Raw genomic sequence first — 16305 nt, 5'->3', positions numbered from 1 at the left:
TTCCTACTTGTGTGTTTAGGAGAATGGTACAATCAAAAAGAGCATCAGTCAGATGATGCAGAATGTGCTCCTTGCCCTGTCTACGCGGGGTCAGTTCCAGGAGATCCGTGAGAAGATCCGCCAACCGGTCACTGATAAAGGGACTATCCTTAAAGCCAAGCCCCAGTCTGCCCAAAAGGACATCTTGAGTGTGTGTGGAGATCCACTCATCTTAGCACAACAGCTTACGACAATCGAATTGGTGAGTCTCGTACTAGGTAATAGATTAGATTGATATTGGTAAGATCCGGAGTTCACCACACTTTTTTTCACTGGGGTCTTATCTTACAAACCCTGCTGCTATCATGGCTGTCATAATAAATATATATGGGCAAAATTAACTTTGAATTATATTTTCTTCTGCAAAATATCATATTGTTTCAAAGACACATTAAGATGCAGGGCAGTCCAATCACTCCGGGAGTGTTCACCATCAGGTCCCGCGCCGTCGCTCCAGTCCGCTTCGTCTTCTCTTCCACATTCTTCATCATCCTACATAACCCAACCCAGGCGCGAGATCGGGTGACGTAGGATGAAATTGCTGATCTCACTGTGCATGCATGAGACCTGCAAATTTTACTCTTTGAGCAAAAAGGCTCCATCTGCACATGCCAGAGGTACTCGGACATGCGCAGAAGGAGCAGCCAAGAGCCTCCTGGGATGCCTGACTTAGGTATCCCGGGAGGCTTTGCTCTCCCATTCATTCTAGGATGTGGTGCTGTGGTGCTTTTTTTTAAATTTTTTTTAATTTTTTTTTTTTTGTAAGGGTGTTGCACCTAAAAAAAACAAAAAAAAACATTGAGTACACTTTAATGTTTTAAGTGATATACATTCCCGCCGCTTCTCCCCATCTGGCTCCCCCCACTGTACACCTTTTTATTAGCTAAATCTCCACCTGGCATAGCCCACTGTGCATCTTAAACTGTCCACCTTGCTCATCTTACGGTGCACCCCTTATTAGCTTCTGTCCATCTGGCTCTCCCCACTGGACACCCCTAATTCTCCACTTGGCCCATTCTACTGTGAACCTCTTTATTAGTACAGGACATCCCAGTACAAGTTTGTTTTTTTTAGGGGACCCACATGCTTCTCATCTAAAAAAAATTATCACGCTTCAGGGCTGTCTAGTAGGAGCAGTGAATGAGATTCCAATAACAAAGCATTGTGTTTATTGTCTTCTTTAGGAACGTTTAGGAAATATTTATCCTGAGGATCTCATGCAGATAATAACTCACATGGACTCATTGGATAAGGATAACCACAAGGTATGTTCGTATATTACAGTCTTTTCCAATGCTGCTTTCCATGCTTTTCCTATACATCCAGGATGTGTTATCATCTCTGATTATATAAATACACACACACACACACACACACATAGAGAGAGGGATTAGGGGATTTTAAAGCCATTTTGATTGACTGTCCGGAATGACGTAAGGGAAGTCAGGTGTCTCTGGCAACTGACACTGCACATGTACAGCTCAGCCTTTTGCCAGAAACCCAAAGCAATCACACAGCATGCTGGTAGCGACAGAGATCTGCAGGGTGAGTTGTATGCTTCCTTGTCATCTTACTACAAGAATTATCTTGCCAGCCATCTCAATAACAAGGGAACTGGGCCAGATTTTCTTGTTATGTCAATGGTACTTCATTATGCTTTTGTGAAGTGAATGGCAGAACCCTCTCATCCCATTATACCAGATTCCTCCCAGAGAAAGTGAAAATCGATAAAATACAAATTTTTTTAGAATGGAAATATGTGAATGATTAAATCAGTTGTACATCTTTTATTACACAGCCTTCAGCAAGAAACCCATCTGAGGTTATAAGAAAATGAATTTTAGGAAGCTCTTTATAGTACGAATATATTATAGATAAGTTTGCTTTGTGTATAGCATATAATTGTAAAATAAATAATTGCATCTAAAGGATAATTTTTGTTCTGTAAGTTCAAAGTCATCTGACATTGTATATTATAAAATTGTTTCTTTAAAAAAAGATAAAACGTGTCTTTTCTCTACTTTCCTTCTGTTTTGTTCTGTGTATGGTGTCAGTGCAAGCTGTGAAATGTAACTTCCTTTTACACCAATTTATCACAAGCCACAGAGTGGTGTGCTTTGTTAATTCTTAGAAACGATCAGCAACTGAGCACTTCTCCTTGTAAACCTCTGCGGTCACTTAGTGTGTATGTCTATATTATGACAACAGATCTCTTTAGTTTTCAATTTAGTTAAAAATAAAAGCACAATGCAGGTTTTTATGTGCTTCCATGTTCACCTTAATGTGAGCATTATGTTAAATAAGTACAAAATGTTGTCCTGTGTTGGGTCAGTACAGGTGATAAAAAAAGGTCAATTTGAGTTTGTTTTAAATTTGATTAGAATTGTCTGGATTCTTTGGAAAAATCAGACTGAAAACTGAATGGCAATGCAAATATTGTAGCAAAACCGGCTTTGCTGGTTCCTGCCATGTCTGTTTTTAAGAGACCCTGTCACCAGACCATTGTTTCAGCAACAAAATTCTCCTAAGATTAGGACTATTTTATTTATGAATGTTGTTTTGCTGTAAAAGCCTCCTTTGTATAGGCATCGCAAATCCCTAGGACTTCTATAAGGTGTCATCGTCTTTGAAGTGATATTGGAAAGCCCCAGCAAACTGAGAGCTTTTAAGTGATACCCTGTGATTTCTTTACTGTTTTTTAGCTGCTACGTAATGGGTTATATAAGGAAGTGATGAGAGGAGGGTGATGGTGGCGAATTGACTCTTAAGAAGTATTACGATTTGATCAGAGACATATTGCAAGTCAACAGAAATTACTTTTTAATAGCTAGAATGCTGTAACTAAACATTTTTTCCTGCATTTACATTATTTTTTTTACATTGATGACACAAATGAGCAATGAGTGTCAGCAATTCTTTCATTACTGGTCTGCTTTAAAAGGTGATTGATTTAAGATTGAACTATGGTTAATACTGCATTGGAACAGTGCTAATTCTGTTTTTAGCTGTGCTTGTGCTATAAATGAGCCCTTTTGTAGTATACTATGGCTGTAGAATGACCACACAAATAGGTATATCATCAATATTTTCTCATTCTCACATTTGGATTTCTTGTGTTTCTGTAGGTGGTTAAGAAGAAACAAAGGACAAGGGTGATGGAATTCTTCATAGAGGTAGCCCGGGAATGCTTTAACATTGGAAATTTTAACTCTATGATGGCCATCATCTGTAAGTTGTTTGATTTTCTGTAATAATGATATTTACCTATATGGCATATTTAAATTAGAGGTCCTCAGACCTTCTTTATGAGCCTCTTTTTTCCAATCTTCTGTGAGCCATGCTAAGCCAGAAAATAAATGTTTTCTAATTGGAAGATGCACAAACATGCACAAACAAAATGATGGATGTGCAATGTGCACAGAAATGATTGGTTAACCTTGTTCAGCAAATTTCTGCTTTGGCTACATTTATTTATTTCACACAGTCAATTTGAAGGATTAGAAAATGGACTATGAGTAAGCAAGAGATTTACATTTAGCTTGGCATTAGGTGACCCACATAGCAGACTCGGCACTTGTGGGCCATTTGACTGATTACATTTACAATATCACCCAGTAATTGTATATACAGCTCACTGTGATGTGATCCAGTGGTTACATGTGCTGCTTACTGTAATATCACCCAGTAATTGTATGTATAGCTCTCTGGGATGTGATCCAGTGGTTACACGTGCTGCTTACTGGGATATAAGTCAGTGATTGTACATTCTGCTTACTGTGATAGCATCCAGTGATTGTATATACTACTTACTGTGATATGTAACTCAGTGGTTACATGTACTGTGTTCTGAGGTATGACTCAGTACTTGCATGTACTGTACAAAATACACATACGCAATAATAGGCCGCTACAGACCCAAAATTTCTCAGTGTAACCTTCTAGTTTATTAGAAGATCTCTCTCCGATTTCACTTGCAGCTGTAATAGAATTATATGTTCTTGGAGAACAAAACTGAGCTCTGTCACCATCTAGTGTTCTTTAGGAATATAGCAGCAGAAATATTCTTATCGTCATTGTAGAGCTCATTAGGGTATATTACCTCTTACTACTGCAATTACTATGAATACAAATTATAAATTAACCTTGCTTTTATAGCTGCAGCTATGGGTAACATGAAATTTTACTGACTTGTATCATAACTTATATCTGATATGCATAGAAAACCTAATAATTTATGTACATCGGGACTCATGAAGTCTTCTGTTTCATAAATTATACATTGGGTAAGGGTGCAATATCTCTCTTAAGTTTGGTTAATTCATATAGTTTGTTGAGGCTTTGTGATAATAATATTTATATAGCTAATATGAGATTTTGGTGCTATTGAGCTCTTTTGTTTTTAATTGGCAGCATCATATGGATCCATCCAGCAATTTCTGCAATTACCGCACAGCACTCCAGGGGGCAACACAAAGGTCCCAGAGCGCTAACAGCAGCCGGGAGAAAATTGTTATCCCAGTTTTCAATTTGTTCATCAAAGACATCTTTTTCTTGCACAAAATCCACTCCAATCGTTTACCTAATGGACACATCAATTTTAAGGTAAATGATATTCATTTTTCGTTTTACATTCACATTTACATCACATAAAATGTTTACCATGGGACAAAGAAAAGATGTTTTGGTAGCACTGAATTCTTTATTTTCTTATTGCAGTTGTAAAAAATTTGCTCCCTTAATTGTTCCCAATCCTTTTACAGTTGCTCAGTATTTTCTTGCACTGGAACAATAGGCATGCCTAACCAAGAACAACACATAAATGACACAAGATCCTTCATGAATGTTAAAATAAAGCCAATGAATGATTGTCTCATACACTGTCACCGTGTGTACCAAGCCATGTCCCTTCTGATTGACATCACAGCCAATGCAGAATATGAGAGCTCATTGCATCGTGCTGCCTTTTATCTGATTTACTTTTATCGGGGTGGCATTCCAAGGTGGAGGAAAACACAACCAATGCACCTAGCTGTCAGACACATTATAGAATAATGTTTTAGGCTTTCCATGTTTAAAAATAAAAATTAGATAATGTTTTCCATTACCTATAACTAGCAATCAGTGGAAATCTTTCTTGATCATGCCATCATGTGACATTGCTTAGGTTTGCAATATCAGTGACAATAATGCTTCTCTTTCACAGAAATTTATGGAGATTTCCCGGCAGATTCACGATTTTCTGACCTGGAAGCAGGTGGAATGTCCATTTGAAAAAGACAAGAAAATTCAGACCTACCTTCTCACAACACCAATTTATACAGAAGAAGGTAAGAGCATTTATTTCAAGAGTATATAATTAAAAATGGTAAAAATGAATCAATTATAACTTATTTCAGCGTATGATAATGCTTGCTTTATATCCTCCTTACATCCCTATATGTCAAATAGTATGGTACAAAATATGAACGCGACTATGAATATGACTTGTACTGGGAATTATTTACACAAACAATGGTACAGGTAGTTCCCGGGTTACATACGAGATAGGGACTGTAGGTTTGTTCTTAAGTTGAATTTGTATGTAAGTCGGAACAGGTACATTATTTTAATTAATTTAGAACAGATGGTTGTCTCAACATAATATTAGGCAGCGTGGTGTCAGTTACTTTACAAATTTGTCACTGTGAGCTAATCTCAAACAAAGCAAAATAAAACTTTATGGAGCCTAGATATGCATTACCTTCTGGAGCAAGCTGTGCTTTGATATGCAAAAAGAAACAACTGCAGAGTTTGTCTTGGTCATTAAAGAGTTTCAAGAGGCTGCAGAAAGAGCTCACCCCCCTAAGATCACCCTCAATCTTAGCTGTGTTTAGCAAAAGATTTCTTCTTCAAGTCATGTAAACAGCCCCCTACCCCCTCCAAGCCTCCGTCCTGCACACGAGGGGGCAGGGAAACCCTGTTCGTATCTAGGAGTCATCCGTAAGTCAGATGTCTATAACCCAGGGACTACCTGTATGTGTTTAGACACAAGCTTAATGTGCCGGTGTGTAAAGCACAGGAACTATTTCATACTATTGGAGGTTATTGATTGTTATCCACACTCCAACTGCCAAATTTTTCATTTGATTGCCTTGGAAGGGTGACTTTTACTTCCTCTTCTAATTTTACATTTTTTTAGTAGATTAGATAGACATGGATAATAACTGCTCAAAGGAAGCACTGTATACATGATTTGTAACAATTACCTTTTGTTTTCGTAGCACTCTTTGTGGCTTCATTTGAAAATGAGGGTCCAGATAATCATATGGAGAAGGACAGCTGGAAGACGCTCAGGTACACAATGATCCCTCATGTAACAGGCCCAGAAGCTGATATAAGATGTGTGTAATGAACACTCAGGGCTAAATGCTGGATCTGACCTTATTGCAGGGGACAGAGATGTTCTGGGGAGGGCATGTTCGGGAATATTGTTTCTGAAAGTGCAGAATGGCTTCCTTAAGTGTTATAGATGCTTAGGCAATGTAAAGACAAATGGTCAGTACAATTACAGTCTGAATAATGCTACCAGCCAAGGTTGCTGAGCTATCATAGCTTCAACCTATCTCCCATAATTTCTTATTGCTCCAAACATAAATGATGCAGGATGCTCTATAATAAAGCCCCATAATAAACCCAAAGATTTGGTATACATAGGTTGTTGGCAATAGAGTGGAGCAATTACTGCTTCCCAACTGCCATACAGATACTCCAAGCCCTTCTGGCCCAGGGCTTCCCGAAGAGAAAGCATGGGGATGGTCAGTGTTAGATGAGCATGACAGTGGTAGCTGTTCATTTCAGTCTCATGGACTTCACTGATTGGATCTCTACACCTGGACTGCATTAGAGTTTTGGGTGGAAATCCAAACATTATTGCCTCCATGGAAAAAAAATCACTCTTGGTGGGTGGATAGACACATTGTATAAAGCAATCTGTATGTGCAATTGTTCTATTGGTAATGTTTTGGAGTGGTATTGAAAGTGTATTTCTGTTATTCCTTCACAGGTCAACACTTTTAAACCGAGCCTGAGCAGATCTACGAGACGTCTGAAGCGCACACACACACACAGTTTTTTTCGTTCTTGTATTGTGCAGAATGTTTTAGTCAGGAAGACAGTCCTCGCTGGTTGGGGGTCTGCTGATTTTTGTATATAAACTTTTACAAGTCTAAAAATTACCAGTATATAAATATAATGATATAAATATATATTTCATGCTGTAAGCACTTAAAAAAGGAGAAATCTAAAAGGGATACATGTTTTCTTATTTTTGTTTATTACAAAAGGAACCCTTTGCTGCTGGAATGGCCAAAAAGTGAATGTCTGTAGTACAGAGTAATAAATGCACTGTATGAGCCTTTTTCACATAAGGGTTACCCCCATGTATGCTATAATTACACACAAGGGCAGGGCCCTGGTTTAACTAATTGATGGCTGTTTAGAAATGTTAGGGTTTTTAATGGACCCAGACAGACCTTCTATGAATGATCTACTCTGTCTGCCCATATGAAAACCATTTGCTGCTATATTACAGTAGTAATAACTCAAGCCGCACCATCTGGAAAGCAACCATCAGTTATACATTGAAAAACATTACTTTGCCTTTTTTGACTCTCTCCTTTAAAAATCTGTAAATCGATTCGGAATGACGAGTCAGCGAAAGTCGCAGGAAGACTTGCTACACTGCCTGCTCCTAGATGCAGTCAAGGTGCCTTTTATGTGACACTCACACTAACGGGAAAACTTTACCAAGTGGATTTCTTTGTCTTATACACTATTTGTAAGTGTGCCCTCTACTGGTTACAATACTGAATTGTAAGTGTGCCCTCTACTGGTTGCAATATTGGATTGTAAGTGTGCTCTCTGAAATGGTTTCACATGCAGGCGTGCTCAGCATTTCCAAAATCCAATTGAACTTTCCTTAAAAATGCCTTGTATTTAATTCAGAATCTCTTAATAGCATCTAAGGGAAACAAGGGGTCCATTAAATGATATGTTGCCATACTTTGAAAGCTTTAGCATTTCAAGAGTTACATAAAAACATGCCTAAGTTTTTTTTGTTTTTTTATAATGTTGACTAATGTAGGGGCTTATACAGTAGTCAGTAAACAGTTTTTGCACAAACTGACCATGATATGTATGTCTAGCGATGGCAATCATCTAAAAACATTGTATTATCACATATCAAGCTATATTTTTGGATGAAAAGTAAGCCTTTAGAGCCATCTCATAAAGGAATAGTCAGACAGTCAGTTATTTAAAGGGTATGGCAGACTATTTGCATTGTTCCCTTAGGGGTAGAGGGTTTTAGCCAGACTGTACACCGTGCCATCCACTATCTATGTGCACTTTTACAGAGCATTAGAAACAATATGACCATGACCCATGAATCAAAGAACGCACTTTAACCCTGAGCAAACACTCACTACAAGGCAACAGAAGCATAATATAATGGACTGCTATAAAGGAAGCCTATGATAAAATGGCTCAGAATTGAACACTTTAAGAGTAGTAAGACACCGAATAATCTCTCCATTCATGGCTGCCAGATGGGCATTGTGCTGGTCTGCTAGTCAAGGCAAACATTAAGTAATCATGTTTCCCTTTAATGCTCTGATTGGAAACCATTCTGACATTATCTGAAAGGCGTGTTCAATCTAATTAGTATTGTGCCGTGGCTAATGGCACACAAAACATTTGCCATCTCTGTGATTGACCCATTGGTAGCTGGTTATCCAAAATGAATATCGGTTAACAAAAAAATGCCATTCTTACCTAAATGGTCACCGCACTTGGATGGCCTAAAAAAAAACACACATACTCCATGATCCAGATTCTATAAAAGAAGCCTTATATTGTATAGAAGGGAATTCTTTAACTAATATGGAAGATGATGGTCTGTAAGCCTCAGTTACTGGATTCTCAGCCTAGCAGTTGCTCTTCTCATGTACATCTGTTTTTCTACAACTTACTCTGCCTTTTAGTTTGAAATATTCCATGACTGTATTATTTGGGTATTTTTGTTCTATTGCCACCAGCTCGTCCAATCAAAGCTGTACTGTGAAGCAGGGTATTCTGTGTTTGACCTAATGTGCTTGCATAAATAAATACAGACTTGCTTCAAAATGGATCCAGTGCCTTGTATTTCTCACTGTTTATTGTATGAATATCATCTTTAGGCTCAGATTTTTACCAGAACTAACATTTTGCAAGTTGGCAGAAAATATACAACTAAGTTTATCTGCAGGAGCCCTTTTTTGTTATTCCAGCCTTGAGGCTTAGATCTATGCCACCCATTGGCCTCCCTTATCTAAGCAGCATAATATATTGTGACATGAAGGTCGTTGCTATTTTTTTTCTGGGAAATGTTACATGAGAAATTAGGATTAGTTATGATTTTTTACAACTTGGTAGCAGTTTGAGCTCGCTTGATAAGCAGATATCGAAGTGTCCAGGACCCTTGACATAATAATCCACCAACAGCAAACCTAAGATTCCACTAACAAACATCATGACCACTTCTCAACTTTTTTTTAAGAGATAACTTATGTGTAAGCTATTTTTGTAGTTTCGGAGTCTGCAAATGCCCTAATTTATTCTTCAGCTGACCATGAATTTTTAACTACAAAAAATCTACAAGACACAAATAATGATTTCATGTAACTAAAGTATGCTACAGGTATTCTTTACAAAGGGCTCTAAGAATACCATTATTTCAGGTCATGTGATTAATTTACTGATGACATTCACTGCTAAATCCTTGCATAATGGATTTTTTTCTGAAGAATGGAGTTACACTTTAGGATAACCATTCTGAAGGGTGAGGTTTAAAATGTGTGTTTTTTTTTTTACTATACTGATTCTCATATTTTTTTACTGTAGTCTCCGTGCTGCTGTACAGAAAGTCAGCACTACGTTAAGGGACCCCTGCAGAGTTAAAGATGGGAAATGGCAGCCACTGGAGATCTTTATTAGACTTTTATATCAGACTTCATAGTTCTTGACTGCCATAAAGCTCAGACACGTTGCAGTTATTAATATTGTAGTTACTGCTTTCTCAAGCCAGGGGATATTAAACAATATTATAGGTAAAAAATAAAGAAACAAAGCCTGTGATTTTCACTGTTTATATAAACTGTAATACTACAGGTTCAGAAGTAGACAAAACCTTGTATGTAAATGTAAACAGCAAAACATACAAATATAACCAAAACATCATCCATAGCTATAAAAAACAAAAACAAAACATCATCCATAGCTATAGAAAAGAAATAACTTTTGTTGCCAACTCAGTTACTTGGCAACAAAGTCTAGTCTTGTCTGCGGTTTTACTACATCCTCCTAAAAGCAGAAGCTCTTTGGTAAATGTTAAAATGAACTGCGATTGGTGGATTCCGGAATATGAGAAGCAAGGAAGAAAAACAGGAGATGAAAAATAATTCCTTCATCTGTTTCCAGTCTATTTTTTTTAACATCACTTTTATACCCAGAAAAGGAGCAAAGAAAATGACAATGGTACAATAAAATCACAATCATACTACTCTATGTATAAAAACTTGTTTGTATGGAACCCCAATGCTGCATGAGTGCAGTGAAAACAAAGGTAAAACAGACCTGGCATCAATAAGTGTTGAACATAGACCAGAATCCTAAAGTAATTTTATATTTTCCCCATGTAAACTTTTCCCCAGCCAGGTCCTAAGCTAAGTCACTGCAGATTAGTGCCGTGCTTAATATTTTAAAATCCCAGAATTCTCTGGAAATCTGCACCAAGCCCTGTATATATAATACAAATATATAAATTAGTTTAACAACATTATCTTATAAACAAAGATTACAACTCCCCATAACCCTACACTTCCCTTGATGTTACTTGCGTAAGTTTATTTCTAGAACAGGTCGGCATCTTAAAAAATTATGTTTTGGGGAAAACTAAAAATGGAGCCAACACAACGAAGAATGCAATATAAAAAACCATTGAACCTTACCCACCCTCTCCAGAGCAAACACCTGAGTCACCAATAAAAGTTCTCTTAGGGGAAAGATCACCAATGGTTGGAATAAGATACTAATAGAGCATAACCAACACATGAAGGCAAGATCAGCCACCTTCAGGGTCATAGGCAGGACTTTAAGTTTTAAGGTTTGGAAATGTCTAGAAAGTTAACTTTAAATAAATAGATCATTTTAACTAAGGTACAATTCAAATAAAACAAAAGTAATGTTAACACATGAAATGGTCTCCTAAGACAAAGATACCAAAGAAATCCACAATTGTTAGAGATGTGGCCCCTCTTTCTTTACATAATGATGACTAAAGCAGGCACTAAGGAAAGCTGCATTCCTGGTCGCTGTTTATACCTATGCCCACCAAGACTATCCGACATTTAGATGCAGTATGACTTAAGTAGTCTTATGGTAATTTACCAAAAAATATAGTTGGTTTATGTTTGTTCTGATTTAAAGGTTAGGGGCACCTTAAAATTGTCTGACATCTCAGTGTCAGCCTTGAAATAGTTCCCATGTTTTCTATGTAGTGTACTTGAATTCGGTATTATGGAACATTTCCATTTTTTTGATTGAACCCTGCATTGATTCACATACAGCCTGGGGTCTACAGGGTAGAAAGTGGAATGGATCAATTTAATGGGCATGTATTACTACTATGTTCCCAAATTTCACTACAACTACCTTAAAATGGTTTAGGTCAGAAACATTGTAAAACAGTTCTCCTAGCTTCTGTAGTATTGAGGTGCAGATCTCAGGTCACCTCCCAAACACTGGGTCCATTGCAGATTCGAGGTTACCTCCCCAACCCCAGGTCTATAATGGACTTCAGCTTACATCTCAAACACTGGGTCCGTTGCAGACCTCAGGTCACCTGCCCAGCGTCAGGTCCGTAAGCAAATTTCAGGTCACTACCCAACACTGGGTCCATCGCAGACACCATCTTCCCAATACGTGGTGTCATTTCAGACCTCAGGTGGTGTCATGGTGTCATTTCAGACCTCAGGTCACTCACATAACATCAGAATCACTGCAGACCATAGGTTACCTATGTGACACCGGATCTATTGCAGATCTTAGGTCACCTCCCCAACACTGGTTTCACTGCAGAATTTTTTTATAACTAATTTTTCTTTATATACAGCTTAGTGTGTGCATTCAAAATGTGGGAATCTGTCAAAGCATAAGGAACGACTATCTTAACTAGTAGACCATTAGGCTTTTGTATGTATGGCATATCCCTATACTCTCCCAAGTGTGTGCATTGGGCTATAATATGGCACTCTACAGAAGGGTGGCCATTATAGGGACGCCCGTATCCCAATGAGGAATACAGAAAGTAGTATGCTACTAGCAGGCAGACATAAGCTGTGCACCATTGTGGGCTCTACACAGGTCAGGCCAGTTTGACCGCAAATGACTGTGGCTCTTTTCAGGTACTACACCAGCTTCCTGTTATGAACTATTAATGGATCCAATGTTCCAATTTGTGAGCTCCCAATTTTCATCTACTTCTAGGGTCTAGATACATTTGCACCCTAGGCACAGCACCTGCACATTCCTATGGAAAGCCTGGTCATGTCTAATCTATAGAAATAATGATCACCGACATATACACATTTTTTCGGGGAATGGGTGGGGGGGTTAAATTAGCAAATCTGCAACAGTTTTAAGCAGCACAATATAACTGCCTATACTGTGTGTATCGTGTCGGGGAAATAGTTTGAAATTAAAGTGTGTAATACATAATAGACAATCACATTGGGCTTGTGGTATATTTTGCAATTACCCAACCAAACAGGAACTTTGCACATGTGGCTTATTATACGTATTTCAACAGCAAAGTTCCCATTTCTATTTAAAAGCAGCTTTTATGCACATAAGGCTTTGGAAAACGTAATGAAAGGAAAACAGGAATGGGTCCAGAATTATATGTGTTAGCAATGCTGCATTAGAAAAGAGCAGGGTGATCATCCATCCCTTTGTTCATGTAACTACAGCTTTGCATTGAAACACATAGTATTCAATATAATGGCAGCTTAAAAACTGCATTTGTGTGCATCTACATGCACAACTTAATTATTCAATGTTTCTCTCTAAACTAACATTGCCTAAAAGGGGAACCCCAGTAGAAGATATGCACTATAAAATACGTAGACAACTTTACTTTATTTTCAATTATAGGGCTCCATACTGATCCAAGAGAATGTTTTAATACACATGGTAAAGGATCAGTCAAAGCAAAACAGATATTTCAGTAACCAAAACTTAAACATACATTTTTACGTGGGATGACCTATTAAAGTTCAGTCTGGGTCACAGCTGAAAGCAGTCATGGAGTACCTAATAATGCACTGGACTTAAATCTCAGAGAGCTCCTCAATAGAGAATACAATCGTCTTGTCTGTTCTCTGTTTATTCCTCTCCCTCCGACTGTGATTGGTTGTGGAGGAATCAAACTAGGTTTCAAACCGTAATCAATGTAAAAATAACTAGATATTGATGTTTTCAACTAGCCATAAGAAGGTTTGCAGTGCATGTTTTAACATCACAAGCAGGTATGTGATTGGACCCCCTACAGAAGGTAAGAGATGGACTGGTACTCTCCTATAAAATTAAGTATGGTTTAAAAACTCTCTATAAAAATCAAGGTTTCATTTTCAGTTTTTAGCAGCTTCTTGACCTTATAGAACAACAAAATAAATGTGTTTTATGAATATGATTTATGGTCCATGAACTTGGGTCACTAATTAGCTTATTACCGTGATGTGCCTGCTGGGTGTCCAGCACGCACTTACAAAACCATTCAAATATCTGGCTGACAGAGAGAATTTTTTCAACCATAATGTGCTTTTATAACATTCCTTCTAAAACCACTTGTGACAGTCAAAGTTAAAAACAGAAAGCAAAAATAAAAAAATATATAAAAAAAAAAAAAAAAAAAAAAAAAGAACAAAATCTAATATTTACAATTTTTTCCCTATCCTGCAGTGGTCACACAAGTGCTCCCCCTGCAGAATTAAGGCACACAAGAAATGGTCCATAACGGCTGAGACGTACCGGTTTGTTCCCTTTGCTGTGCTTATTTATGTCATAGGAATACTTTTCTCAGCTAGATATGTATATCCTTATCTTGATAGCGTAAACATAATTTTAAAACGGATTATTTCCTTTGCTGGACAGACACACAAAGCATAAGAAAAAGTTCTCTGTAGAACCTGTCCAGAATGACACCTTTGTGATGGATAAAGTGGTCCAGAAAGCGTTTCCATAATCCTGTTGTGATATGGTGGGCTTTATGTAGTACCAATGATGTCCTGCATCCATATTATTATTATGCCCATCTTCAGTTTAGGTTTACATGACTATTTACTCCCGATTATTAGAGCTTTAAAGGTTCATTGTGATTTATGCATCTGGCCCATTTTCTGTCCTAAAGGCTTGTTTGCGCAAGTGGGCCTCTATTTCCTCCCGGAACACTAACATGCCAAGGTGCGGGTGAGAAGCTTCATTCATGGCTTTTGATTGGATGCACATGCGATATTGCTCTGGAGTAAGTTCATCCACGCAATGCTTCTCGTGCCATAAATGAAACAGACCAGGTACTGGTGTCCGCACCACAACCAAATCTCCGTGTAGGTATTTTCTGTATAAATGAACGTCCTCTCCTCCCCAGCCTCTGACTTCCAAATCAAAGCCGCCTGTAAAAGACAAAAAAGCAAACTGAGAACAGGAGTGGTATATTTCTATCTGTCCACGAGAGGGAGACAAACAATTAATAATGATCAGCAAGTGTCCTGAATACAAAAAGATCTCCAATAGTGGGCATGTCATTCAGTTACCTTTAGGTCAATAAATAAATAATTCAATAGCAATTTAAATGATAATGACGATTGCCCCATATTCAGTGATAATATGCAACTGTTACAATAATATACAAGAAATATCATCGCCAAGGACAGAACTGTATTGGTAACAATTTGTTGTTATAATGTATTTGCAAAGTAAATTCCTTTGCAGAAAAAAAGAACAAGATTTAATGACTTACCTATAGCTAGGAAATCTGATTTATACTGACAAGCCATTCCAAATCCAAAATCTCTCCAAAAGCCTGAGTCTTTCTTATGAACCTAAGACAAAGACACATATTACAAGTGGAACATATGTGTACCAATCCTCTTCTATTTGTAATAGATATCATTAAATTAAACAGAACAACTTTTTTTTTTGTAATTAGGCCCCTGACAGTAATAATTCTTCTTTTTCCCCAACAAGCCAGTAAATGACATTGGGATCAGTCCAAAAAGTCCATACATGATCCCAGCCATACATCCAGCCAACGTAAGACCAACTGTATACCATTAGGTAGAACTGACAGGAACTTAGGCTGGGTACAAAAAAACTCTTCAGAGCAGCTATTTACAACCAGGACTCTGTGAAGCCCCCAGGCTCCTCAGGAGGTTATTGAGGGTTCCTTGCTTTGGTTGATCTCCTATTTGATGATTCCCGCATAGTTCTAGAACTAAAGCTATGTGGCTTTCTAACCACAACTCTAAGAAGGGATTCTTTCCACATGCCCCCAATAAATAGCTTTTAGAAGGGGTTCCAGAGACCTGAAAATAATTTCAATGGTTCCTCAAAGGTGAAAAGGTTGAGAAGGGCTGGTATAGAGAGTCAACTCTGTACAAAACAGCAAATAGCATCATTTATGAAGAAGTCATCAATGTACAACACATTTTAGACTTGTTAGGTTTAGGGCCAACTACTAACATACACATATTTGTATTCCCTTTAAATATAGTGTATGTACATATAATATAGTATAATATACCATTATGCCATAAATTGTCTGAATACAAATATTTTTTACATAAACAGTTGAATCAGAACAGCTAAACTTACCAGCTGTTGCTCCACAGGGGGTGGTGCATCTAGATTGGCGTACACAATTGCCGGATTGTAAAGACTAAACACAACTGGATAGAAGACTTTCTTACCTAAAAATCAAAACATTTTAGATTTGTTAGAAAATGTTTGAAGTGCCATACATATAGATATGTGGCTACATTTATTTAGCCTGTACAGTTACAGGACTCATTAGGTACTCAAACCAGAGATGGGGGAAAGTTTCCACAGTGGAGAATGAAAATGGAAGGAGAAAAAGAAAACATAATTGGAGACAACCAGCACAAACTACCGGGGAAAAGTCTGTGCAATTATATC

The 16305-nt window shown here is 37.7% G+C and overlaps 2 protein-coding genes across 3 annotated transcripts in view; one reads left to right on the top strand and one right to left on the bottom strand.

Moving 5' to 3' along the window:
* The window catches only part of RASGEF1A (RasGEF domain family member 1A), a 28642-nt gene extending 19437 nt beyond the window's left edge, over positions 1-9205 (top strand). Inside the window, exons 5-12 of the mRNA XM_072423177.1 lie at positions 20-241; positions 1224-1373; positions 1555-1584; positions 3165-3287; positions 4411-4641; positions 5243-5366; positions 6300-6372; positions 7082-9205. Coding sequence (XP_072279278.1) covers positions 20-241; positions 1224-1373; positions 1555-1584; positions 3165-3287; positions 4411-4641; positions 5243-5366; positions 6300-6372; positions 7082-7106 — 978 coding nt within the window. The 3' untranslated portion in view covers positions 7107-9205. The remainder of the gene's footprint in view (positions 1-19; positions 242-1223; positions 1374-1554; positions 1585-3164; positions 3288-4410; positions 4642-5242; positions 5367-6299; positions 6373-7081) is intronic.
* Positions 9206-10183: 978 nt separating this feature from the next.
* Positions 10184-16305, bottom strand: part of CSGALNACT2 (chondroitin sulfate N-acetylgalactosaminyltransferase 2) — a 32042-nt gene continuing 25920 nt past the window's right edge. For both annotated transcript variants that reach the window (XM_072424343.1, XM_072424344.1), the window contains exons 6-8: positions 15985-16079; positions 15131-15212; positions 10184-14783 (exon numbers count right to left, since the gene is read on the bottom strand). In XM_072424343.1, the coding sequence (XP_072280444.1) occupies positions 14491-14783; positions 15131-15212; positions 15985-16079 (470 nt within the window). In that variant the 3' untranslated portion in view covers positions 10184-14490. The remainder of the gene's footprint in view (positions 14784-15130; positions 15213-15984; positions 16080-16305) is intronic.

Source organism: Pyxicephalus adspersus, chromosome 10, assembly GCF_032062135.1.
Source record: "Pyxicephalus adspersus chromosome 10, UCB_Pads_2.0, whole genome shotgun sequence".
Taxonomy (NCBI): domain Eukaryota; kingdom Metazoa; phylum Chordata; class Amphibia; order Anura; family Pyxicephalidae; genus Pyxicephalus; species Pyxicephalus adspersus.
This window is presented reverse-complemented; position numbering and strand designations above follow the sequence as displayed.